Genomic DNA, 24,893 nt, shown 5'->3' with positions numbered 1-24,893 from the left:
TTTCCAGAGAAAACCCCCAGCAGGATGATGAACGTTTTCTGTTCCTCCTCACACGCGCGTTCTTCCCTCCTCTCCCTCTCACCTTGTGCAAACACTTCTGTTCTGTTCTGTGTGAAGATTTCGGGGGGTGAGGCCCTTCCGTGTCAGTTGTGAACACAAAATCCGGCTTTATCACGAAATGTTGATTTGTACCATCTTGTAGCGACACGTTAATGGGAATATTGACGCTGCCGTGTTAATAATCCAGGGTTAACGAAGTTCGTGTGGCTCACGGTGGATCCGGCGGCTGCTGGTGCGGTTTGAACGCCAGGACGCAAAACGTGGCTTGGAAATAGCAGTGAGGATTAAAGCATCAAGATCTTTGTTCCACTGTGCGTCTGCCACCGCTGCAGGTAAATTCTCTTCCCATCCGCCTTCGTCTTCCCGAATCCACGGCCGTTCCTCTTCGCCAATGGGTCCCCGTGAGCCCGATCCCCCTCGCTCCTGTGCGGTTGTCTGTACGTGCACACCAAGAGCCGAACAAACATCCCTGTTCCTTCTGTCACTGCTGCCTACAGCCATTCTCTAACTATATTCAGCCTGGATAATGACGTTTACAGGTTTATGATAGGTTGTAAAAAATATAAACCGCAGTTTCAGAGTAAATTCAGGCTGAGGGATTCCTTGATCACAGAATGACAGAATGTGAGGGGTTGAAGGGCCCTGGGAAGCCCATCCAGTGCAATCCCCCCGGAGCAGGAACACCCAGCTGAGGTTCCACAGGAAGGGGTCCAGGGGGTTTGAATGTCTGCAGAGAAGGAGACTCCACAACCTCCCTGGGCAGCCTGGGCCAGGCTCTGCCACCCTCACCCCCAACAAGTTGCTTCTCATCTTCCAGCGGAACCTCCTGTGTTCCAGTTTGCACCCATTGCCCCTTGTCCTGTCACTGGTGTCACCCAGCAGAGCCTGGCTCCATCCTCCTGACACTGCTCCTTTCCACCTTGATCCCCAGCAATGAGTCCCCCCTCAGTCTCCTCTTCTCCAGCTCCAGAGCCCCAGCTCCCTCAGCCTTTCCTCACACGGGAGATGCTCCACTCCCCCCAGCATCTTGGTGGCTGCGCTGGACTCTCTCCAGCAGTTCCCTGTCCTTCTGGAGCTGAGGGGCCCAATAGTTTGATAGTTTGGGTTTAACAGCAGGAATTACTCTGCTTTTTGTTTGTGGGGTTTTACAGTAGAATTCTTCAGCCTCTTCATGAAGAGATAAATGAGGCACCTCTGTTGAGAGCTTAAGTTGAGGTGGAATAAGCCCAACTTGGGATTTTGCAGAGCCTGGGCAACCGGGAGCCCTCAGAACTCAAGGTGTGGTTGGGCTAGACCGCTGATCCAAACACACAAATGGGAAAAGAATCAATTGTGTCATCAGCTGGACGCCGGGCATGACAAGACACAGACCAAAAGCAGCGCGTTCTTCCAGGAATTAACCCTTTCCCAGCAAGAACTTACGCAAGCGGACTTTACCGATCCGTCCTGTTATTGAATAGCAGCCCAAGACTCAATCCTCAGTCACCACCGCGCTGGTTTTTACGCTTTAAGGCGCAGCATTTAACTTAATCCTCGCACGCCGCCGACAAAACCGCTCACAGAACCAGACGCACAGTTTGTTAGAAAGCAAAGCGACACGGATATAGTTTCCTTTGTACTGTTATAAAAGCGCAAAGAGAGAAGCGTTCGCCCCAGGTTGATAAACCAGAGTCGCTTGGGCTGAGTCAGAATTCTTGGTTTTGCCTGTGGAATAAGAGGATTTTTAACCAACCTCCACGATCTTCCCCATGCTGTGAAATCAGTTTAAGTGTCCACCGTGCAAACAACACAGTAAGACATGAACATTAACCCTTCAGTCCCCAGTTTCCCAGGAACCTTCCCCAGCGTCGCTCACAATCAACCCAAGTCCCAGTGCTTATTTCAGCTTCTATTATAAACACCAAGGTACTAAAAGAGACATTTAACATTGAGATAAAATGCACCGACCGACAGTGTTAAAGGTGATACGGGAGATGGCGTTTGAGGAACAGACCTGCACGGAACAGCAGATTTCTGGCCCAGATTGACAGTTGGCAGAGGCAGAAACCAGCTGTGGCGCTGGGCTGGCACCTCCCAAACGCTGGGGAGCGATGGCTCCTCCCTGAGCAGCTTTGCCTTGTCCCCCCACCCCTGGGTTGGGATATAAAGTCCCCTGGGAGCAGCCGTAGCCCCAGACACCCAGCTCCGGCGAGACCGACAGGAGTGCAGCTCCAGCGCCAGCAGCTCCACTCGCAAGAGAGGGACCCGCAGCTCCAGCATGGGTGAGAGATGCTGCGGTCACCGCGGCCACTACAGGGAACCAGCCGGGGTGCAGAGACCCTGTGGGGACCCACGGCTGTTGTGCCGCCGGCCCTGGGTCAGGATCAGAATCAGAGTCGGGCGGGTGGCCCCGAGCAATGAGGGGCTTGGAGCACCCCGAAAACCAGCCCAGCGCTCTCTGCGAGCCTGCGGCAGCTTTTCCTGCGCCGTGCGGCTCCAGGTGGGTTTAACAGCAGCTTCTCTCCTTCAGCTTCTCGGGAGAACGTCGCCTACGTGACCTGCACCTACATGAACACAGGCATCGAGAAGCCCGACTTCCTGGCCACTATCGACCTCGACCCCAGCTCGCACTCCTACAGCCAGGTACTGCTGTCAGCCGGGCTGTGGGGACCCACTGCCAGCTCCGTGTGTCCCCTGCGCTGGCTCCTCTGTCCCGCTCTGCTCTGGGTGCCCGGCTCTGGCCGATCGTCCCCTCTCGCTGTCCCGGGGATGGGGCGGCTCCGACTCACTTCCCAACTCACTCCCAGAGCATCTCGGTGCTGCCCGGGAGCTCTGGAGCTCAGGGTCACCCGTGGGTGCTGCTCCGCAGGGCGATGCTCCCGCTGAGTCGGGGCTTGTGGAGCTGCAGAAATTTGCAGAATTGCACCTCTTGCTCTCGTGCTGCCGTTTTGGAGCCGTTCTGTTGTGCTCTGGGCCAACCCGGGGCCACTCGCATGGGAAACCAGCATTTCCCAGCTCTGAAGCTGCAGGTCGGGTTGTCCCCAGCTCGGGGTGGATCTGAGCCCAGCCGCCCATCGCTACAGGAGCTCAGCAGAAAAGGCACTTTAGAGCAAGGAGTGACTTGTAAAAGTCCCAAACCTGCTGTGAGCTCCAGGCTCAGGAGGGGTTTGCAGAGCAGCGCGTGGTTGTGTCAGGGCGATAATCGGCGTTTCTGTGCACGCCTGGCTGCCCCAATTTGATTGGCACGGGGGAGGAATTCCTGAGCGAACCCCACGGCTCCTGCCGCAGCGCAGAGCCCGGGGCTGGGAGCAGCGTCTCCCCCTCTCTGGAGGCAGAACCAGCCCGGGACGAGCAAGACGCTGAGAGAGCAGGAGGTGCAGCACGAGGGTCCCCGTGTCCCCTGAGCCAAGCCTAACTCTGCCTTGGCCGCCTAGGTGATCCACCGCCTGCCCATGCCCAACATCAGAGACGAACTGCATTCGTTTGGCTTGAGTGCTCCCTGTAGCAGCAAGAACAATGCCGGCATGCAACGGAACAGGCTGATTGTGCCCGGTTTGATTTCTTCCCGCATTTACGTGGTGGATGTGGGGTCCCAGTGCCGCGCTCCCCGGGTGTGCAAGGTATGACGGGGGGGACCCGGTGGTGAGTTCCTGGGAAGGAGTTGGGAACTGGTGCTTCTGGGGCCGTCCCGGGTAGAAGGGTCTCTGTCCATCTCCTCTCCGCGCTCTGGAGCTGGGACACGGGTCCCTCTGTCCCTCCCAGCCGGGGAGGCTCTGAGCGCCCTCGCCGTGCTGTCTCTGTTCTGGTGGCTGGAAGTCGCGCACACCCCGTGTCCCATGGCGGGGAGGGGACAGAGGGGCTGTTGGAGTCGGGGTCGCTGCTCTTGGTGTCGTGCAGAGGGAGCAGCCCCAGCACGTGGGTCTCTTGGGGACAAAACCACTACGGGTGCTGGGGACGGAGCGAGATCTGCGCTGGCAAACTGTGCAGGGAGCGGGACAGGAGCGGAGCGGCGGGAGCCTGAGCGCCGTGTGTCCCTTTTGCAGGTCATTGATTCCGAGTGCAGCAACTGCTACCTCAACGTCCCCCGCCAGCTGCCGTGCGGTGACGTCCTGATCGCCAACATGGGAGACCCAGCCGGCAACTCCAAAGGTGCTTTGTCCCCGCTGATCCTGTGGACACACGGGCTGGGTTGATGGCGCAGCCTGCGGTTTGTCACGCGTCCCCTTTTGTGCGGCAGGTGGGTTTGTGGTGCTGGATGGACACAACTTTGAGGTGAAGGGGAACTGGGAAAATGAGTGCGAGGCTCACCCATGTGGGTACGAGTTCTGGTTCCAGCCGTGCCTCGACGTCCTGATCAGCTCGTCTGGAATCGCCCCCAGAATTGTGGTAGAAGGGTTCTGCCCCGATGACTACAAGAAAGGTGAGGGAACCGGGGTGCTGAGCCAGAACCCCCGAGGGGCTGGAATGGGAGGAGCGGCTCCTCGTTTCTCCCGCTGCTCCCAAACCGCTGCCATTCCTCAGTCCGTTCCGACCGGGCGCTGCCGTCCTCGTGTGCGGGCGCTTTGGAGAGGGACGAGTCCCCACAGGAACATTCCCCTCTCGTGACTCGGTTTCCCTTTTCCCCAGGGGTCTTCGGGCACCACATCTACGTGTGGAACTTGTCGTCTCGCAGCCTCGCCCAGTGCATCGACCTGGGGGAGGACTCCCTGCCCCTGAGCGTGAAATTCCTGCACAACCGTAACGCTGCCGAGGGCTACGTCAGCTGCGCCCTGAGCGGCGTCATCCACCGCATCCACAAGCACGAGGCGAGTGTCCGTGGGAGCTGGGAGCCCCGGCCTGGGGACAGTGGGATGGGTTGGGGGGCACAGAGGGGGCTCAGCCTGTGTTCCCTGTGCAGAGAGACTGCTGGGCCGTGGAAGAGGCGATTTGCATCCCGGACAAGGAGGTGACGGGCTGGATCATGCCCAGGATGCCAGGTTGGTGTGGCCGCAGGGTGGGTTGCTGTGTCATCGCAGCACCATGTGCAGGGGGAGCCAGTGGGGCTGCTGGGAGGGGCTGGGGGCTGCGCACCCCCCGAGCTGGAGCCGCCGCCCCATGGCAGCTCTGGAGCCGCTTGTTCTGTGCCGCAGCCTTCATCGTGGACATCGTCATCTCCCCGGATGACCGGTTCCTGTACGTCAGCAACTGGTGGCACGGAGACGTCCGCCAGTACGAGCTGACCAGGGGCTGCAAGCCCCGGCTGGTGGGACAGGTGAGGCAGGGGCGGAAGGGTCGGCAGCACCGGGTCCCTGGGCAGGACCGGGTGCCATGGCCCCTCTGCCCCGCTCGCAGGTGTTCGTGGGAGGCAGCATCATGCACTCTGGGCCCGTGATCGTGACCCGGGACGAGGAGTTGAAGAGCCAGCCCGAGCCCTTGGTGGTCAAGGTGAGTGTGGGGCTGGGCTGGTACTGCCCGGGCTCTGGGCTGAGGCTCCATGGCAGCACCCGTGGGGCTCGGTGCCCGGTGCCAGTGTCTGACAGCCCCGCTCTGCCGTGCCCGCAGGGCCGCAGGGTGTACGGCGGCCCCAGCCGCCTGCAGCTCAGCCGGGACGGCAGGAGGCTGTACGTCACCACCTCCCTCTACAGCGCCTGGGACAGGCAGTTCTACCCCGACATGGTCCGGTGAGGAGGGGTTGGGGCAAAGGGGCCTCTGGGGCACAGTTGGGGAAGGGAACAGTGCCTGGGCTGGGGGTACAAGGGCCTGGCTGGGGCTGTGGGGGGACAGGTTCTCCTGACATCGTCTCCGCGGCTCCCTGGGGTGGAACCTCCCGGGCAGGTGAGCCCCAGCGGCTCTGGCTGGGCTGGTGTGGAGCTGCAGGGCTAGGGCATCGCTGATGGGCCTGGAGCCACCGTGGGTCTCCAGGAGCCGTGTCCCTGCTCCGGCACCTCCCGCCGTGCGCTGGGCTGAAGCGGCCGTGCCCGTGTCCCCCGGCAGGGAAGGCGCCGTCATGGTGCTGATCGACGTGGACACCGAGAGAGGAGGCCTGTGCGTGAACAAGGACTTCCTGGTGGATTTCGGAAAGGAGCCCTGCGGGCCGTGCCTGGCCAAGGACATCCACTTCCCTTGCGGAGACGCCACCACCGAGGTCTCTTCCTAAGCGCTTCAGCCAGGCTCCCTCCTCCTCGCTCTTCCACTGCACCGCCGTTAACGAAGAGCGCGGGGTAATTGGGTCTGGGGTCTCGGGTTCTGCTAACGTGAGCTGGGGTTGGGTCACGGAGCGGTGACGAGGACGCTGGGGCACAGTGAGGCCAAGGGCAGCCGAGCGCCCGGTGCGGCCCAGCTCCCGCTCCTCAGCCGGGTCCTTCCTGGAGCCTCTTCCCCCGGCACGAGCTCTCGGCGGCTGCTCCCGGCTCGGGGCGACCGAGACACGGCCGAGGAGCACGAGGTGCAGGATGGTGGAGGGAGGGGCCTGTTCCCAGATGCTGCTTTGCTTTGTGTTCTGCTTCAAATGCCAATAAAAGTGTTCTGTGCATCAGCTGCACCTTCCTGTGTCTCATTTCAACACAGCCTTTCCGGTGGGTTTCGGGCCAGGGTTTGGAAGGGCCCTGGAAAGCCCATCCAGTGCAATCCCCCCGGAGCAGGAACACCCAGCTGAGGTTCCACAGGAAGGGGTCCAGGGGGTTTGAATGTCTGCAGAGAAGGAGACTCCACAACCTCCCTGGGCAGCCTGGGCCAGGCTCTGCCACCCTCACCCCCAACAAGTTGCTTCTCATCTTCCAGCGGAACCTCCTGTGTTCCAGTTTGCACCCATTGCCCCTTGTCCTGTCACTGGTGTCACCCAGCAGAGCCTGGCTCCATCCTCCTGACACTGCCCCTTTCCATCTTGATCCCCAGCAATGAGTCCCCCCTCAGCCTCCTCTTCTCCAGCTCCAGAGCCCCAGCTCCCTCAGCCTCTCCTCACACGGGAGATGCTCCACTCCCTCCAGCATCTTGGTGGCTGCGCTGGACTCTCTCCAGCAGTTCCCTGTCCTTCTGGAGCTGAGGGGCCACAACTGGACACAATATTCCAGGTGTGGTCTCCCCAGGGCAGAGCAGAGGGGCAGGAGAACAAGGGAGTGACCCCCACGCTGCCTCAAAATGGCGGCACCAGAATCACCTCAGGGCCCAAAATGGCGGCAAAATCACCTCAGGGCTCAAAATGGCGGCAAAATCATGTCAGGGCTCCAAGTGTCACTAAAATCAGCTTGGCCACAAGGGCCCAGTGCTGGCTCATGCTCACCCTGCTGGCCCCAGGACCCCCAGCTCCCTTTTCACTGCTCCAACAGCTCATTCCCAACTTACACTGGAACCTGGGGTTGTTCCTGCCCAGACTCCAGACTCTACACTTGCCTTAGTTATATTTCATTACATTTTTCTCCCTTGGCTCCAGCACCCATCCAGTCCTTCACAGCGTCCCACAGATCTCCTGGACCACGAGGACACCGGTGGCAGCACCCTCTTCCCTGAGGTACACGACACTCGCATGGTGACTTTGCAGGGCTGCAGTGGGGACATTTCCATGGGGGGTGACTGGAGGGTGCACGTGGGGTGCAGGTGAAATTGTGCTGACCTTTATTTGTCCCTTGTTTTGCCTTTGATCTTTGGGGCCTCCTGGAGCAGCTTCTTGTGACATGCAGGATGCTCCATCGCGCGGTCTCGAGCACCAAACACAATATGGGTGAGCACCGAGGGCCCACGGCAGCACCCGCCATGGCTGTGGGGGCCCCACGCACCAGTTCACCCCCAGAATCAGCAGCAAGCATGGACTCACGGGTTGAAAAACCCGGCACCCTGATTGCTTCTGCCCTCCCAGCCTGCGAATTAACTTCCCACAGCAAACACGGCGCCCACCGCTCGTTTGTGACGGTGATTAACGTGAGGTCTGGTGGGAGCGTGCGGGGAAGCTCCCACGCGGCTTTCAGTGGGACGGGGGCACGGGAGCCCGGGGCCTCCCCAGGGCCACAACACACGCGTGTTCCTGGTGTGTTGAACGCGTGTGCTGTGTGTACTGAATGAGTGTGCTGTGTGTGCTGAACGTGTGTGCTCTGTGTGTGCTGAACGCGTGTGCTCTGTGTGTGTGCTGAACGCGTGTGCTCTGTGTGTGTGCTGAATGAGTGTGCTGTGTGTGCTGAACGCGTGTGCTGTGTGTGCTGAACACATGTGCTGTGTGTGCTGTGTGTGCTGTGTGTGCTGTGTGTGCTGAACACGTGTGCTGTGTGTGTGCTCAGTGTGCTGTGTGTGCGCTGAACATGTGTGCTGTGTGTGTGCTGTACGCGTGTGCTGTGTGTGCTGAACGCGTGTGCTGTGTGTGTGCCCCATATACATACTACATGTATGTGCCCCATGCATGTGCCCCATATACGTACTACATGTGTGTGCCCCATGCATGTGCCCCATATACATACTACATGCATGTGCCCCATATACATACTACATGTATGTGCCCCATGCATGTGCCCCATATACGTACTACATGCATGTGCCCCATGTGTGTGCCCCATATACATACATGTATGTGCCCCATATACATACTACATGTATGTGCCCCATGCGTGTGCCCCATATACATACTACATGCATGTGCCCCATGCATGTGCCCCATATACGTACTACATGCATGTGCCCCATGTGTGTGCCCCATATACATACATGTATGTGCCCCATATACATACTACATGTATGTGCCCCATGCGTGTGCCCCATATACGTACTACATGCATGTGCCCCATATACATACTACATGTGTGTGCCCTATGCGTGTGCACCATATACATACTACATGCATGTGCCCCATCTGTGTGCCCCATATACATACAACATGTATGTGCCCCATGCGTGTGCCCCATATACGTACTACATGCATGTGCCCCATGTGTGTGCCCCATATACATACAACATGCATGTGCCCCATGCGTGTGCACCGTGCTCCCCCAGTCCCTCCCACAGCCCCGGGCGTGCAGATCCTCCCTCCGCGTCCCTTCCCAAACCCTCCTTCTCCCCATCCCGCTCCCTTTATATCCGAAACCCCACGGAGCCGCCTTGCTCCTCTGAGCTTGCACCTTCTCCCTGCACTCGCCCCTTCCCGCTCTTGCTCCGGCACCAGGATGCAGGCAGCACCGGCTCCATCCCATGCCCAGCAGGTGGGCTCCGGCTCCAGCTCCAGCGCAGGTAAGAATCTCCATTTGCTCTCCAGAAAAAGCTTTGGGGCTGTCCCCAAATCCCCCCAAACTCCTTCAGCACTGGGTCTTGCGCTCGTGTTTCTGCAGCACCCAGAAAACCCAAATTCCGAAGAAACGTGGGGTTGAACGTGGTGTTTTCTCCACCTGGGAAGGGTTTATGTTCTCAGGAAATGTTTAAGGAGCTGGAGGATTAAAAACCTCTCATTACACTCTCTCATTATTCACCTGGTGCAAAGCTTTTGCAAAGCTGGTGCAAAGCCCGGCTTTGCCAGGGCTGGTTTTGCGGGAGTGACCTAAGGGGAAGGGAGCGGCGAGGGGCAGGGGGGGTTCTTGGGGCTTCACGGACACATAAAATGAATAAGAATAAAACAAATAAGCAGCTGACGCAGCAAAGCGAGTCGGACGCTTTAGCTGGAGGTTTTCCTCCCTCTCCTTGAGCTTCAGGGTCGTAAATGGGGTAAAAGGACCCTTTGGGTGGGGGGTTTGTTTCCTAATGAGCCTTTTTGGCTCCCCAAACCTTTCTGGGGGTCACTGGGCTGGACGTGGGCATCCCAGGTCGCCTCAGATATTGGCGATGACGCAACCGCTCCGGCGAGGCAGAAAAAGGGGATTAAAAGCCCTCAAGTCGTCTGATTCCTGGTGGTTTCTGTTCTGGCTGCAGGAGGGTGCGGAGCGTGCGGTCCCGGCTTCGCCTCCCCCCTGGACGCCATGAGAGGCAAGTGTGGAATTGGGGGCGTTTCGGGGAAGATTAAAGCAACGCTTTTATCCATTAACCCCGTTCTCCGAGAGGGTTCCCAGCCAGCCTTAGGGAAGCTGAATCTTTGCGTCTGACCCATCCCGAGGCCAAATATCGATCGGAGGGTCGGAACAAACCTCTTCAGGTGTTACGGTGGCTCGGGACGGGTGGCAGTGGCACCTGTGGCTGCTCAAAGCCGAGGCCGACATGGGCACCACTGGCCGAGGGTCTATAGAGGTTTATAAAGGTCTATAAAGGCACCACATTGCAAAACCAGTCGCTATCTCCTTGGGATCAAACCCCAGGCCCCCACATCACTTCCGTCCCCGTCTCCCACTGTTCTCTCTTCCTCAGCATTTCCCAAACCAGTTTTCCCTGCCGGCCCTCGCTTTGGCAACAGATTATCCTGGCACGACCCCATGCAAGAGCCAGGTTTTGGTGTCTGGTTCATCCCGAGGCCAAACATCCATCGCAGAATCAGAACAAAGCTTTTTAGGGGTTACGGTGGCTCGGGACGGGTGACAATGCAGCAGTGTCACCTGTGGCTGCTCAAGGAGATTCGGTGGGGATCGGACGTCCCGGGCAGCGCTCAGGTCCCGCGGTGAAGCCGTTTCCCAGCCAAGCCGGTCCCAGCGGCCATAAGGATGGGAGCTCTTGTACCATCACTTGTCCTGATGCTTGAGCAACGTTTCCATCTTCTAAGGTCCCCGGGAGGAGATCATATACGTGCCGTGCATCTATAGGAACACCGGGAGACAGAAACCCGACTTCCTGGCCACGGTGGATGTCGACCCCACGTCCCCGCGCTACTGCCAGGTACCAAACGCTTCATCTCGGTATTAAACCAACCTGGGAAACCGCTCGGTGCTTGTTCCCCAAAGCTGCTGACGTGGTACCAAACCCTGATGATTATCTCGCTCTCCCCAAGACCCTGAGCCTTCTCGTGCTTGGGAAATGTATGTAAAAACGCCCCCGATTCCGCGCTGGGGTGTTGCAGGTGATCCACCGGCTGCCCATGCCCAACGTGGGGGACGAGCTGCACCATTCGGGCTGGAACGCCTGCAGCAGCTGCTTCGGGGACGTCACCAAGAAGCGGAACCGCCTGGTCCTCCCCAGCCTCATCTCCTCCCGCATCTACGTGGTGGACGTGGGCACCGACCCGCGCGCCCCCCGGCTCTTCAAGGTACCTCGAGCTGCGGCCGAGATGCGGGGAAGGGGCTGGAGCACAAGGGTGATGGAGCGGCTGAGGGAGCTGGGGGTTCAGCTGGAGAACAGGAGCTGAGGGGAGACCTTCTGATCTCTGAACTGCCTGAAAGGAGCTTGGAGCCAGGGGGGTCGGGCTCTGCTCCCCAGGAACAAGCGCCAGGAGCAGAGGAAACGGCCTCAAGTTGCGCCAGGTGAGGGTGAGGTTGGATTTAGGAACAATTTCTTCCCCAAAGGGCTGTGGGGCATTGAACAGGCTGCCCAGGGCAGTGCTGGAGTCACCATCCCTGGAGGGCTGGACAGACGGACAGGAGGTTCTCAGGACATGGGAGAGGGACACGGATGGGGAACGGTTGGACTTGATCTGCAAGCTCTTTCCCAACCAAAATGACTCTGTGGTTTGTGATCATGGAAGGGTTTGGGTTGGGAGGGACCTTCAAAGCCATCCAGTCATGGGCAGGGACATCTCCAACAGATCAGGGACATCCATCCAGAACAGGGACATCCAATCAGATCAGGGACATCCAACCAGACCAGGGACATCCAACCAGATCAGGGACATCCAACCAGACCAGGGACATCCGCAACCAGACCAGGTTGCTCAGAGCCCCATCCAACCTGACCTTGGGTGTTCTCAGGGATGGGGCATCAACCACCTCCCTGGGCAACCTGGTTTTCCCACCCTCAGCATCACAAATGGAGTTTGGAGATGGGATCTTGGGGATGATTCTCCCCCAAAGGGCTGTGGGGCATTGAACAGGCTGCCCAGGGCAGTGCTGGAGTCACCATCCCTGGAGGGCTGGACAGACGGACATGAGGTTCTCAGGGACACAGGGCCTCCCCAGTGTCTCCCCAGCCCCTTGGGGCGAGTGTGGCAGCCGTCCCATGTGCCGGCATGCCCGGTAACGCGGGACCGGGCACGTTTGGCCCTGCTGGCTACGCAGCAAGTCCCGTCTTGAGGTCCGGCAGGAGCTGCCGCGCTGTGCTGGTTTCACTGAAAACGGGTTGATTTCCCTCATGCAGTTACCAACCTTCCTTTCCCATCGCTCGTTATTTGGGCTTAGTTTGGGAACAAGAGGTACCAGCCCAGCACAGTTAATGTGTTTAATTGCTCTGCTCTGAGAGCCAAGGGCACTGAGCTCTGCCCACAGGGGTGAGGCAGCGAGGAAGGGGATGGACGGACAGAGCCGGACTGACACCCACACTGAGCAATCGCAGTGTTCCAGCCCATTGGCATCGTGCTGATTATTTAAGAGTGGGGGCTTCCAGTTTCCATCTCTCTCTTCTCTTCGCTCTTTTTGGCGCAGCCGGGGGAGTTTTGGTCGGGACGTTTAGTTGGGTTTTTTGCCATTTTGCAGAGGCCTCTGGGCTTTTGTGCCTTTTCCCCTGTTTTCTCTCTCTGGGATGGGCTGTGGGACCCGGTGCCGTTTCCTGGCACTGGCTGCTCAGCGTGTTCATGAGGAATCACCTCGAGTATCTTTTATTTCTATTTAATATCCATATTTACTGGTAGTGTCTTAGTATTTTGTTATTTTATTAGACCTCAATCCAATTTCTCCCTTCCATGTCGATTCTCTCCGCTATGGGGTGAGCGAGCGGCTGCGTGGTCACATTGCCAGCTCCGGTTAAACCGCGACACCCGCTTACCCCGGCCAGCCTGGCACGGAGCGGGTGACGGTGCTGGGGACTCTCGCAGGTTGTGAACCCCGAGGACGTGTTCTGGAGGTGCAACCTGGGCTACCCCCACACCTCCCATTGCTTGGGCAGCGGTGAAATCATGATCAGCACCCTCGGAGACCCCGCTGGCAATGGGAAAGGTACCCCCGTCCCCCCAGTCCTCCCAGTCCCCCCAGGGACAGGACAGGTCCCCACATCCCGGAGGCTTCACCCAGGTCTCCCAGCAACGTGTTGACCATCGCTGCGTGGTTTATAACTGTTAATGCGAGTGATTTCCTCGCCCCCGATGGGTTTTGTTTCTGCGTCAGGTGGGTTCATCCTGCTGGACGGGGACACCTTCGAGGTCAAGGGGAACTGGGAGAAAGGGGACAAGTCCCCGCCGATGGGTTACGACTTCTGGTACCAGCCGCGCCACAACGTCCTCATCAGCACCGAGTGGGGGATCCCCAAATGCCTGGGGTACGGCTTCGACCCAAACGACCTGAAGAAAGGTGAGGAAACGCTTGTTTAACCCTCCTGGAGGGAGATGCTGCGAGAAAGCCACATTTCAACACTTCTATTGCAAGGGAGAGTTGATGCCAATGGGTGTAGATCAAAGTGTCCAAGACAATTTGCTTGCCAAACAAATTTCACACCGATTCCTAGAGGCCACACAGATTTAAACACAACCAGCCCAGCCCTTGTGCTGGCAACACACGAGTTCAGCCTAAGACTGACCCTAAACGCTGCTGTTGAGCTGGACCTGGGCTGGGATTTGGGCTGCAGAGGTGAAGCCCCAGCTTAAAGCTTAAACTGCCCTTCCCAGCCCCGAACCAGCGAGATGGTCCCTGTTGGGTACCGGGTGAGTTCCAAAGCAACCAATATGTGGTGGTGCTGAGGACTCACCCAAGCTCATCGCACATGTCCCGGAGAACCCTCAGCACCCCGTCCCTCCCTGCCAGGGCGCTACGGCCGCCGGCTCAACGTGTGGGACTGGACCGCGCACACCTACGTCCAGGCCATCGACCTGGGCGAGGACGCGGCGCCCCTGGAGATTCGCTTCCTCCACAACCCCGAGGCGGCCGAGGGCTTCGTGGGCTGCACCATCAGCAGCGCCATCCACCGCTTCTACAAGACTGAGGTGCGCACGTGCTCCACGGGGGCCGGGGGAAGCGGGGGTGCTGCCCCCGCGCAGCATCCTGCATCCTAAATCCTGCATCCCGCACCCTGCATCCCACATCCTGCATCCCACATCCTGCATCCTAAATCCTGCATCCCGCATCCTGCATCCTACATCCTGCATCCTAAATCCTGCATCCCACATCCTGCATCCTACATCCTGCATCCCACATCCCCCATCCTGCATCCCAAATCCCACATCCTGCATCCCGCATCCCAAATACTGCACCCTGCATCCCCCATCCTGCATCCCGCATCCCAAATACTGCATCCTACATCCCAAATACTGCACCCTGCATCCCAAATACTGCATCCTGCATCCCCCATCCTGCATCCCAAATTTTGCACCCTGCATCCCAAATCCCACATCCTGCATCCCCCATCCTGCATCCCACATCCCCCATCCTGCATCCCAAATCCTGCATCCCGCATCCCACATCCCCCATCCTGCATCCCCCATCCTGCATCCCACATCCCCCATCCTGCATCCCAAATACTGCATCCTGCATCCCCCATCCTGCATCCCAAATTTTGCACCCTGCATCCCAAATCCCACATCCTGCATCCCCCATCCTGCATCCCACATCCCACATCCTGCATCCCAAATCCTGCATCCCAAATCCTGCACCCTTCATCCCAAATCCAGCATCCCACATCCCACATCCTGCATCCCAAATCCTGCATCCCAAATCCTGCACCCTTCATCCCAAATCCAGCATCCCGCATCCCCCACCCTGCATCCCAAATACTGCATCCAGCATCCCACATCCTGCATCTTGCATCCCGAACACTGCATCCCACATCCTCCATCCTGCATCCCGCATCCCAAACCCTGCATCCCCCATCCCACATCCCTCATCCCACCTCCCACATCCCCCATCCCACCTCCCACATCCCCCATCCCATATCCCTCATCCCACCTCTCGCATCCCCCATCCCACCTCCCGCATCCCCCATCCCACATCCCTCATCCCCCATCCCGCATCCCCCATCCCACCTCCCACATCCCCCATCCCGCATCCTTCATCCCCCATCCCACATCCCGCATCCTTCATCCCCCATCCTGCATCCCCATCCCACCTCCCACATCCCCCATCCCGCATCCTTCATCCCCCATCCCGCATCCTTCATCCCCCATCCCACATCCCGCATCCTTCATCCCCCATCCCGCATCCCCCATCCCCACCAGCGCACATCCCCATCACCCAGAACAGGAGCAGCGCAGGGGCACCTCCCCAGACTTGTTCCGACTGGCAGGAGCTGAGGCTGAAATGGTTTAATTTAATTGAAAGGCGGTTAATTTACACCTTTGTTGTGGGTTTGCAACAGCCCGAGCAAAGTTCCCAGCTGTGTGTAACGACCCGGTGGGTGAGGAGGGGGAACATCTTTCCTCAACCCACCTAACCGAGCTGGAAAATTAGCCAAGTTTTTAGCCCCCAAAGCCCTTCTGTGGATCCCGGAGCCTGGGATGAGGTTTCCCGCAGCTGCCAAAGCAGCGCCTGCCCCAGCGTTGGGTTTCACGCTGTGCTGAGCCCGTGGGGCCGTGCCCTGTCCCATCCCTCCCGCAGTGTGGAACCTGGGCGGCCGAGAACGTGATCCAGGTCCCCAGCAAGAAGGTGCAGGGGTGGCTCCTCCCGGAGATGCCAGGTGGGTGCATCACCACGGAGATGGGTACCCGGTGCTCCCGGTGCTCCCGGTGCCGCCAGCTCCTTTTGTAGCTCTTGTTGTCCCTTCCCCAAAGGCTTCATCACCGACATCCTCATCTCGCTGGACGACAGGTTCCTGTACTTCAGCAACTGGTTACACGGGGACGTGCGCCAGTACGACATCTCCGACACCCGCCGGCCGCGCCTGGTGGGACAGGTGGGGTGGTGGCGCCTCCCGTGTGTGTTTCCTCCATTTCTTGGGGGGTTCAGCACGGAGCAACGAAGATGCTGGAGGGAGTGGAGCATCTCCCGTGTGAGGAAAGGCTGGGGGAGCTGGGGCTCTGGAGCTGGAGGAGACTGAGGGGGGACTCATTGCTGGGGATCAAGATGGAAAGGGGCAGTGTCAGGAGGATGGAGCCAGGCTCTGCTGGGTGACACCAGTGACAGGACAAGGGGCAATGGGTGCAAACTGGAACACAGGAGGTTCTGCTGGAAGATGAGAAGCAACTTGTTGGGGGTGAGGGTGGCAGAGCCTGGCCCAGGCTGCCCAGGGAGGTTGTGGAGTCTCCTTCTCTGCAGACATTCAAACCCCCTGGACCCCTTCCTGTGGAACCTCAGCTGGGTGTTCCTGCTCCGGGGGGATTGCACTGGATGGGCTTTCCAGGGCCCTTCATCCCCTCACATTCTGTGATCCTTGCTGTCTCGGCCACCTCTGCAGGTCTTTGTGGGCGGCAGCATCACCAAGGGGGGACCCGTGACCGTGTGTGAGGACGAGGAGCTGCCGAGCCAGCCGGAGCCCTTTGTCATCAAGGTGAGCAGGTCCTTGTGCTGCTGCTCCGCTGCATCCCACGGGATGCGGGTGACATCCCACACCGAGGGTGGCAGAGCTGTCCCTGTGTCCCACACCCTCCAGCAGCACCTCTGTCCCCTCCCAGGGGAAGCGGGTGCCGGGGGGACCCCAGATGATCCAGCTCAGCTTGGACGGGAAGCGGCTCTATGTCACCACGTCCCTCTATAGCGCCTGGGACAGGCAGTTCTACCCCGACCTCATCAAGTAAGACAAATTCCAATTAACGGAGCGAGGTACGAGCAGGAGGTGCCGACCCCGCGGCTGGGGGACGGAATTTGGGCGGCTCCTGGGAGGTGTCCCCGCTGTCACCCCCCCAGGGAAGGCTCCGTGATGCTGCAGCTGGACGTGGACACGGAGCGGGGCGGCCTGAGCGTCAACCGCGGCTTCCTGGTGGATTTTGGGAGGGAGCCCGAGGGGCCCTGCCTGGCACACGAGATGCGCTACCCCGGCGGGGACTGCACCTCCGACATCTGGCTCTAGCCACCTCCAGCCTCCCCGCACCCCAAAACCCCCGTGTGCGTGGGCTCGTGGGGCTCCACGCACTCAGCAAAACCCAGCAACACTCGCTTCAATAAACCCAGAGGTCATCATCATCCTCCTCCTCCTCTTCTCTCACCTGTGATCGGTTTTAACCCGAGTTCAGGACCACAAACCAGGGGTGTGACCAGAGCAGGGGGTCCCTGAGCTGCCCCTCGTGCTGCCCGGTGCGGGGCACAGGGTTTGCTCCCCAAAACCAAACTTGGTTTATGTGCTGGGAGTGGGAGCCCCCGGCTTGCACCGGGCACATACACTGTGCACGCATGTTGCACGCACACATTGCACACATACTGCACACAATGAGTACACACATTGCACACAATGTGCACACACATTGCACACACACTGCACACTGTGCACGCACACTGCACACAATGCGCACACACATTGCACACACACTGCACACAATGTGCACACACATTGCACACACATTGCACACACACTGCACACAATGAGTACACACACTGCACACAATGTGCACACGTACACTGAACACAATGTGCATGCACACACTGCACACACACTGCACACAATGTGCACACACATTGCACACACACTGCACACGAGTACACACAATGCACACAATGTGCACACACATTGCACACACACTGCACACAATGTGCACACACATTGCACACACACTGCACACAATGAGTACACACACTGCACACAATGTGCACACACATTGCACACACACTGCACACAATGCGCACACACACTGCACACAATGTGCACACACATTGCACACACGCTGCACACACTGTGCACGCACACAATGTGCACGCACACTGCACACTATGTGCACGCACACATTGCACACACGCTGCACACAATGTGCACACGTACACCGAACACAATGTGCATGCACACATTGCACACACGCTGCACACAATGTGCACACGTACACCGAACACAATGTGCATGCACACATTGCACACACGCTGCACACAATGTGCACACGTACACCGAACACAATGTGCATGCACACATTGCACACACGCTGCACACAATGTGCACACGTACACCGAACACAATGTGCATGCACACATTGCACACACGCTGCACACAATGTGCACACGTACACCGAACACAATGTGCATGCACACACTGCACACACACTGCACACAATGTGCACACGAACACTGAACACAATGTGCACGCACACATTGGACACACGCTGCACACAATGTGCACACGAACACTGAACACAATGTGCACGCACACATTGCACACGCACTGCACACGAGTACACACAATGCACACAATGTGCACACACACATTGCACGCACGCTGCACACGATGTGCACACGAACACTGAACACAATGTGCACACACATTGCACACGCACTGCACACAATGTGCACACGAACACCGCACCAGGCACACACTGTGCACGCACCGTGCACCCATGTTGCACGCACACATCCTGCACACACTGCACGCAACGCGCGCACACGCACCGCGCATACGCGCATATCGCAAATGCACGCGCACGTGCGGGCGTCGCGCGTGCACACGCCCCGTGCACAACGCACGCCCGTACATCACGTGCACGCACACGCGTTGCACACGCATTGCACACGCATTGAACACGCACCGGCTCGTTTACGCTCGTACTTCCTGCTCCAGCCCCACCAATCAGAAGCCTGTTACTAGGCGAACTTCAGCTCTCGCGGCCACTCAGGAGACCCGCCCCGCTTGTATCCGGGTAGGAAAGCCAGAGCAGCCAATCGCGTTTAAGTGAAGAGACGTATCCAGGCAGACCGGCGGCGCCACGGCCAATCAGGAAAAAAAGCGGCCCGCGGGGCCCGCGGGCGCGTCCCGGTGGGGCGCAGCACTTTCGGTTCCTGTTGCGCGGGGGGCAGCGGCACGTGGCGGCGACCGGACCGAAGCGGCGGGAACCGGACCGAAGCGGCGGGAACCGGCATGAGGCGAGCGGGGCCCCGGCTGTAGCCGCCCGCAGGTGGGTGCGGGTCGAGGCGGGGGGCGGTCCGGTCCGGTCCGGTCCGGTGCGGTGCGACACCAGCCCCGCCGGGCGCGGGCCGCGCTGCCCCGGTCCCTTGTCCCCTCCCTGGCAGCTGTCACCGGCGGGGCTGCGCTGTCACGGAGCCCACGGGTGCGCCCGTCCTCCGGGAACCCGCCCTCCTGCTGCCCCACACCCCTGGGGACCTCCTGGTGTCCCATGTCCCCACATACCCCGTGGACGTGTCCTCCTGGTGTCCCGTGTCACCACACCCCTGGGGACATCTCCTGCTGGTGTCCTATGTCCCCGCGCCCTTAGGGACCTGCTCTCCTGGTGTCGCATGTCCCCAGGGACGTGTCCTGATGTCCCATGTCCCCACATCCCCGGGGACTTGCCCTCCTGCTGTCCCATGTCCCCACACCCTTGGGGACCTGTCCTCCTGGTGTCTCCATTCTGGGGACCTGCCCTCTTGGTGTCTCATGTCCCCAGGGACCTGTCCTGGTGTCCCATGTCCCGACATCCCCGGGGACTTGCCCTCCTGCTGTCCCATGTCCCCACACACTTGGGGACCTGCCCTGCTGTCCCATGTCCCCACACCCTTGGGGACATGTCCTCCTGGTGTCTCCGTTCTGGGGACCTGCCCTCTTGGTGTCCCATGTCCCCAGGGACCTGTCCTGCTGTCCCATGTCCCCACACCCCTGGGGACATGTCCTCCTGGTGTCCCTGTTCTGGGGACCTGCCCTCTTGGTGTCCCATGTCCCCACACCCCTGGGGACCTGTCCTCCTGGTGTCCCTGTTCTGGCGACATGTCCTCCTGCTGTCCTATGTCCCCACACCCTTGGGGACCTGCCCTCCTGCTGTCCCATGTCCCCACACCCTTGGGGACCTGTCCTCCTGGTGTCTCCGTTCTGGGGACCTGCCGTCTTGGTGTCCCATGTCCCCAGGGACCTGTCCTGCTGTCCCATGTCCCCACACCCCTGGGGACCTGTCCTCCTGGTGTCCCTGTTCTGGGGACCTGCCCTCTTGGTGTCCCATGTCCCCAGGGACCTGTCCTGCTGTCCCATGTCCCCATGCCCTGGGGGACCTGTCTTGGTGTCCCTGCCTTGAGGACCTGCACTGCTAGTGTCCCATATCCCCACACCACTGGGGGCCTGTCCTATTGTCCCCACCATCCCCACTGATGCCAACATCCCCGCAGGTGCCCCCTGGGCACTTCCCAGCTCCAAAGGCTTTTTCTCCCCCCTTTTTTAAGTCACCGTTTTGTTTTCCCTCCTCCTGGCAGGATCCCAGCGCCATGGCTGACGACGACCTGAGCGCCCGAGCCACCAAGAAGGGAGATTTGTCACCCGGCGCCACCCGGGGCGGCGCGACCGAGTCGAGCACGTTGCTGCAGGGGCTGCAGGGCAGCATCTCGTAAGGGCAGCGCTCGCTCTCCCCGTTAGGCTGAGCATCACCCCATGTGTGTTAATTTAATAAGGTCAATTAATTTGCAGCCGCGGGGACCGAAGCGTTGCGGTGCCTTGCGGCTTCTTGTGCTGCATTGCAAAGATCAGTTTGGGGCCGATGGGTTTGCTGCAGCCCCCCGGGAGGGAGCTGGGCGGCTTGGGGAGTGTCCCTGGTGTCACCCCGCTCCGTGCTAACGCCTTTTGTCTCTGTCCCGTGCAGCAAATCCGTGCAGAACAAAGTGGACGCCATCCTGGTGAGTGTCCCCGCGACACGGCGTGCGGGGACGAGGTGGCTCCCACCCCTCACCCCAAAACCCGGTGATGGGTTCTTCCGGAGCCCATTTGCCGTCACATCACGATCTGGCTGCGGGGATGAGCCCCGAGAAATTGGGGGACAACCCTTCCCCATCCCCTCGAGGGGCAGCTGCTGTCCCCTCGTGCACCCAGTTCCCTCGTGGGCTGACAAAGCCACCCATGGGTTATGTCATTAAGAGGGTGATGAGCGCCACCTGTTCCTTATTTTGGATCCTTAACCTTTGTCTCTGGTCCGTTCTCCCCCTCCCCGTGGACCCTTTGAGCGCAGCAAGATGTCCAGAAGTTTTCGGACAACGACAAGCTCTACCTCTACCTCAAGCTGCCATCGGGGCCAAGCATGGGGGAGAAGAGGTGGGTGCTGGAGCTGCCTTGGGGACAGCGGGGGCTGTAGGGTGATGGCGGGTGACACCGATCGCGAGAGGCCGGGGGAGAGATTGCTGCGCTCGGCCTCCATCCATGCCGCTTTTTCCCTGATTACGTATTGATCTTGGGCTCCCCCGGAGCAGCGGGAGCCTGGACCTGAGCTCGCTGAGCACAGCCGAGTACATGCACGCGTGCAACTGGATCCGGAACCACCTGGAAGAGCACACGGACACCTGCCTGCCCAAGCAGGACGTCTACGACGCCTACAAGTGAGCGCGGGGGCTGCGCTGGCACCGGGAGCCTCTGGGTTTGTCCGGGGAGCGCGGTTCGGAGAGCGGCGAGCGCCGGGGGTTGTTTGGGAGCAACCCAACCGCGGGCTCCCGAAACATCAGCAGGGATGGCGTTAACCGCGGCTCTCCCCGGCAGGCGATACTGCGACAACCTCTGCTGCCGCCCCCTGAGCGCCGCCAATTTCGGCAAGATCATCCGGGAGATCTTCCCCAACATCAAAGCCCGGCGGCTGGGGGGTCGGGGACAGTCGAAATATCCTTCTGCTTCACCCGTTTTTCCCATTGCTAAGCCCATCGCGAGCCCGCTGGGTGTTGTGAGCGGTCACGTTGGTGTGACAGCAAAACGCCTTAACGCTGCCAAACATACTGCTACAGCGGGATCCGGAGGAAGACGGTGGTCAGCCTGCCGCCCCTGCCCAGCCTGGACCTCAAAGTGACGGAGACCGTAAGTCCTGCTGGTGGGGGGGACACATGGGGAGGGGACACCCAGGGGGTGCCTTGGTTCCCTGCCGGGGCTGCAGGCACTGATAGACCCGGTGTGGGCATCTCCGCTCCCGGATGGTGCCGCCAGAGCCGATTGCCAACGCAACCCCGTGAAACGCGTGGCCCATGGCCACTGTGCTCGTTAACCTCTTGGGCAGGGTAACGAGCCCCCTCGCTCGTTAGGTCTAATGAAGATGCAGGGGGGAGGGATGCGCTCTACCAGGAGCAGGTTCTGCTCGGTCCCCCAAAGGTTGTGACTCCTGGGGGGGTCAGGACTGGGGGTCCCATGGGTGCCGGGGGGTGACGGCTCGTCTCACCAGCAGCAGTCGGAGCTGGCGGACCTGGTGCAGTCGTACAGCAGCGAGGTGATGGAGGCGGCCTGCGCCCTCACCTGCGACTGGGCCGAGAAGATCCTCAAGCGCTCCTTCAACAACATCGTGGAGGTGGCGCAGTTCCTCATCCAGCAGCACATCATCAGCGCCCGCTCGCCCCGCGCCGACCTCGTCATGGCCATGGTGGTCTCAGGTGGGTGATGGGGTCCCCTGGGGTACCATGTCCGTCCCCCCCACCCCAGCTCCCGCTGCCCACAGCGGCGATGGGGGGTCCCCCTTTGTCACCTGCGCACCCACAGAGCGCACGGAGAAGACCCCTCGTGAGAGCCGGATGCCAGCGGTGGGGAAGAAGAACGGGTTGGATGCTGAGAGCGGCGACAGGAGCCAGGGACAGGTGAGACCCCACCTGGGGGGCAGCCAGGACCCCTGGGTCCCCAGACCCACCGCAGTGTCCCCCTGCCACCACCGCTTCGCCCGCAGATGGAGAGCGGCCCCAAGCCCCCCGTTCCACCCCGGCCAGAGAAGAAGAAACCCCCGGAGCCCCCCAGGGCGGGCAGCAGCCCCCAGGTGAACGCCCTGGTCGCCCGCCTGCCCCTGCTCCTGCCCCGCGTCCCACCGGGCGACCGACCCGCGCTACCCGGCGCCACCGTCCGCTCCTCCCCTCCCGTCCTGGCACCCAAAATCACCGCTGCCCCTCTGGGGGCCACAGTGAAGGTGGCTCTGCCGCTCCCGGTGGGCACGGCGTCCCCCTCCCTGCCCCCCGGGGCCAACGGGGCGGCCGGGCTGCTGAGCCAACAAGCCACCGTCCCCGTCCTCAACGTGCTGCTGCCCGGCGTGGGCGTCCCCGCCGCCGAGAGTCCCCCGAACCCCCGCGGCACCGCGGGCAGCGAGGGTCCCCAGGACTCGCAGCGCCCCAAGGCCACCAAGCGTCCCCCGGAGCCGGCTGGTGACGCCGCCCCGCAGAAGCGGAGGCGGGGGCGGCCGCGGAAGAGGCCGGAGGACGCGGGGGACACGGCGGAGCTTCAGCGCAGGCACGATGGCGGTGGCTCTCCCGGTGGTGGTGGCGGTGCCACCGGTCCCCTCGGGGACAGCCTGGCTGGGGGGTCCCTGCCCAGCCAGGTCAGCGTCATCCAGGATGGGAGGCCCGGGGGCAAGGTCACTGATGGCTGCGAGTTGGCACCGGAGGAGGGGACAGCACAGCAGAGCCCAGACCAGGCTGGGTCCCCTCTTGGTGACACCGGGGGGTCCTGCACCCCCCAGGATGGGGGGGATCCCCCCGCACGGCGTGATGGACACACACAGGCAGGGACTGGTTCTGCTGCTGCCACCTCCCAGCCCTTGGATGTGTCCCCGTGTGTCGCTTTGTCCCAGGGGGGCTCGCCAGGGCTCTGTGCCCACCCTGGCACTTAGGGGGTGTCCCCTGCCTTGTCCCCTCATTAAAAACCAAGTGCTCTGTCCGTCCCGTCTGTGACCTCTAGTGGGGGGGCTGGAGACCCTGCATGGAGGGTGGGGGGTCCTGTGGAGGTGACACCAGTGCCACGTCTCCTCCCTGGGGTGTCGAACACGCAGGGTGGGTGTCACAGCCCCGGGGGTGGGGGGACGCGTGGGGACGGGACACCCGTGGGGTCGCTCGGTTCGCTGCAGGCACTGACAGAGCCGGCGGGGGCGGCTCCGCTCCCCAGAGCCGATTTTCAACCAAAAAACCGACGATTTTCGCCAAGCCCGCGAAACGCGCGAACTGCGGCTACTGCGGCTGCGTGGCCACGCCCATTCCCACATGGACACGCCCTCTCCCTTGTGACCACGCCCCTCAATGCGAGCACCAGTGTAGGGGAAAGGGAGCTGGGGGTCCTGGGGTCAGCAGGGTGAGCATGAGCCAGCACTGGGCCCTTGTGGCCAGGAAGCCAATGGGACCTGGGGAGAGTTAGAAGGGGGTGGTCAGTAGGTCAGAGGGGTTCTCCTGCCTCTCTGCTCTGCCCTTGATAAAAGGGTTTAGTTCAGATACTTGAGGAACATATAGATATACATAATGTAATCTATACAGCCATAGCACCCTGAGAACGCCCCATCTCGTCTGATCTGGGAAGCTAAGCAGGGTCGGGCCCGGTCAGTGCTTGGATGGGAGACCAGCTGGGAACAGCGGGTGCTGTGGGCTGAGCCAGCACTGGGCCCTTGTGGCCAGGAAGCCAATGGGACCTGGGGTGGGTTAGAAGGGGGTGCTCAGTGGGTCAGAGAGGTTCTCCTGCCCCTCTGCTCTGCCCTGGGGAGACCACACCTGGAATATTGTGTCCACTTGTGGCCCCTCAGCTCCAGAAGGACAGGGAACTGCTGGAGAGAGTCCAGCGCAGCCACCAAGATGCTGGAGGGAGTGGAGCATCTCCCGTGTGAGGAAAGGCTAAGGGAGCTGGGGCTCTGGAGCTGGAGAAGAGGAGACTGAGGGGGGACTCATTGCTGGGGATCAAGATGGAAAGGGGCAGTGTCAGGAGGATGGAGCCAGGCTCTGCTGGGTGACACCAGTGACAGGACAAGGGGCAATGGGTGCAAACTGGAACACAGGAGGTTCCGCTGGAAGATGAGAAGCAACTTGTTGGGGTGAGGGTGGCAGAGCCTGGCCCAGGCTGCCCAGGGAGGTTGTGGAGTCTCCTTCTCTGCAGACATT

At 60.5% G+C, this 24,893-nt stretch overlaps 3 protein-coding genes and 1 pseudogene across 7 annotated transcripts; all 4 read left to right on the top strand.

Annotated features, from left to right (window-relative positions):
* Positions 1-2,227: 2,227 nt before the first annotated feature.
* Positions 2,228-6,555, top strand: LOC136112689 (methanethiol oxidase-like). Its single transcript, XM_071800370.1, has 11 exons — positions 2,228-2,321; positions 2,570-2,682; positions 3,474-3,659; positions 4,083-4,188; positions 4,277-4,459; positions 4,666-4,844; positions 4,937-5,015; positions 5,169-5,290; positions 5,371-5,463; positions 5,581-5,699; positions 6,013-6,555. Exons 1-11 carry the CDS (start codon positions 2,318-2,320, stop codon positions 6,173-6,175), a joined length of 1,347 nt encoding a protein of 448 aa, XP_071656471.1. The 5' UTR covers positions 2,228-2,317; the 3' UTR covers positions 6,176-6,555.
* A 2,544-nt stretch (positions 6,556-9,099) lies between these two features.
* On the top strand, positions 9,100-17,068 carry LOC136112759 (methanethiol oxidase-like). The gene is made up of 12 exons (XM_065857606.2): positions 9,100-9,225; positions 9,898-9,951; positions 10,676-10,788; positions 10,970-11,155; positions 12,872-12,992; positions 13,161-13,343; positions 13,794-13,972; positions 15,579-15,657; positions 15,752-15,873; positions 16,375-16,467; positions 16,592-16,710; positions 16,824-17,068. Exons 1-12 carry the CDS (start codon positions 9,162-9,164, stop codon positions 16,984-16,986), a joined length of 1,476 nt encoding a protein of 491 aa, XP_065713678.1. The 5' UTR covers positions 9,100-9,161; the 3' UTR covers positions 16,987-17,068.
* Positions 17,069-18,810: 1,742 nt separating this feature from the next.
* Positions 18,811-23,691, top strand: RFX5 (regulatory factor X5). 5 transcript variants are annotated; one of them, XM_071800421.1, is made up of 10 exons: positions 18,811-19,006; positions 20,289-20,419; positions 20,672-20,705; positions 21,035-21,117; positions 21,273-21,398; positions 21,556-21,675; positions 21,786-21,864; positions 22,223-22,427; positions 22,534-22,628; positions 22,703-23,691. In XM_071800421.1, exons 2-10 carry the CDS (start codon positions 20,301-20,303, stop codon positions 23,642-23,644), a joined length of 1,803 nt encoding a protein of 600 aa, XP_071656522.1. In that variant the 5' UTR covers positions 18,811-19,006; positions 20,289-20,300; the 3' UTR covers positions 23,645-23,691. The 5 variants fall into 5 exon arrangements, with proteins under 5 accessions (XP_071656522.1, XP_071656524.1, XP_071656523.1 ...); XM_071800423.1 differs by having other exon boundaries at positions 18,812-19,006; positions 22,715-23,691; XM_071800422.1 differs by having other exon boundaries at positions 18,813-19,006; positions 22,226-22,427.
* A 579-nt stretch (positions 23,692-24,270) lies between these two features.
* Positions 24,271-24,389, top strand: LOC136113033 (5S ribosomal RNA; annotated as a pseudogene).
* The last annotated feature ends 504 nt before the right edge of the window (positions 24,390-24,893 follow it).

Source organism: Patagioenas fasciata, chromosome 30 (assembly GCF_037038585.1).
Source record: "Patagioenas fasciata isolate bPatFas1 chromosome 30, bPatFas1.hap1, whole genome shotgun sequence".
NCBI lineage: Eukaryota > Metazoa > Chordata > Aves > Columbiformes > Columbidae > Patagioenas > Patagioenas fasciata.
The sequence above is the reverse complement of the archived record's forward strand: the minus strand, read 5'-3'. Positions and strand labels throughout refer to the sequence as shown.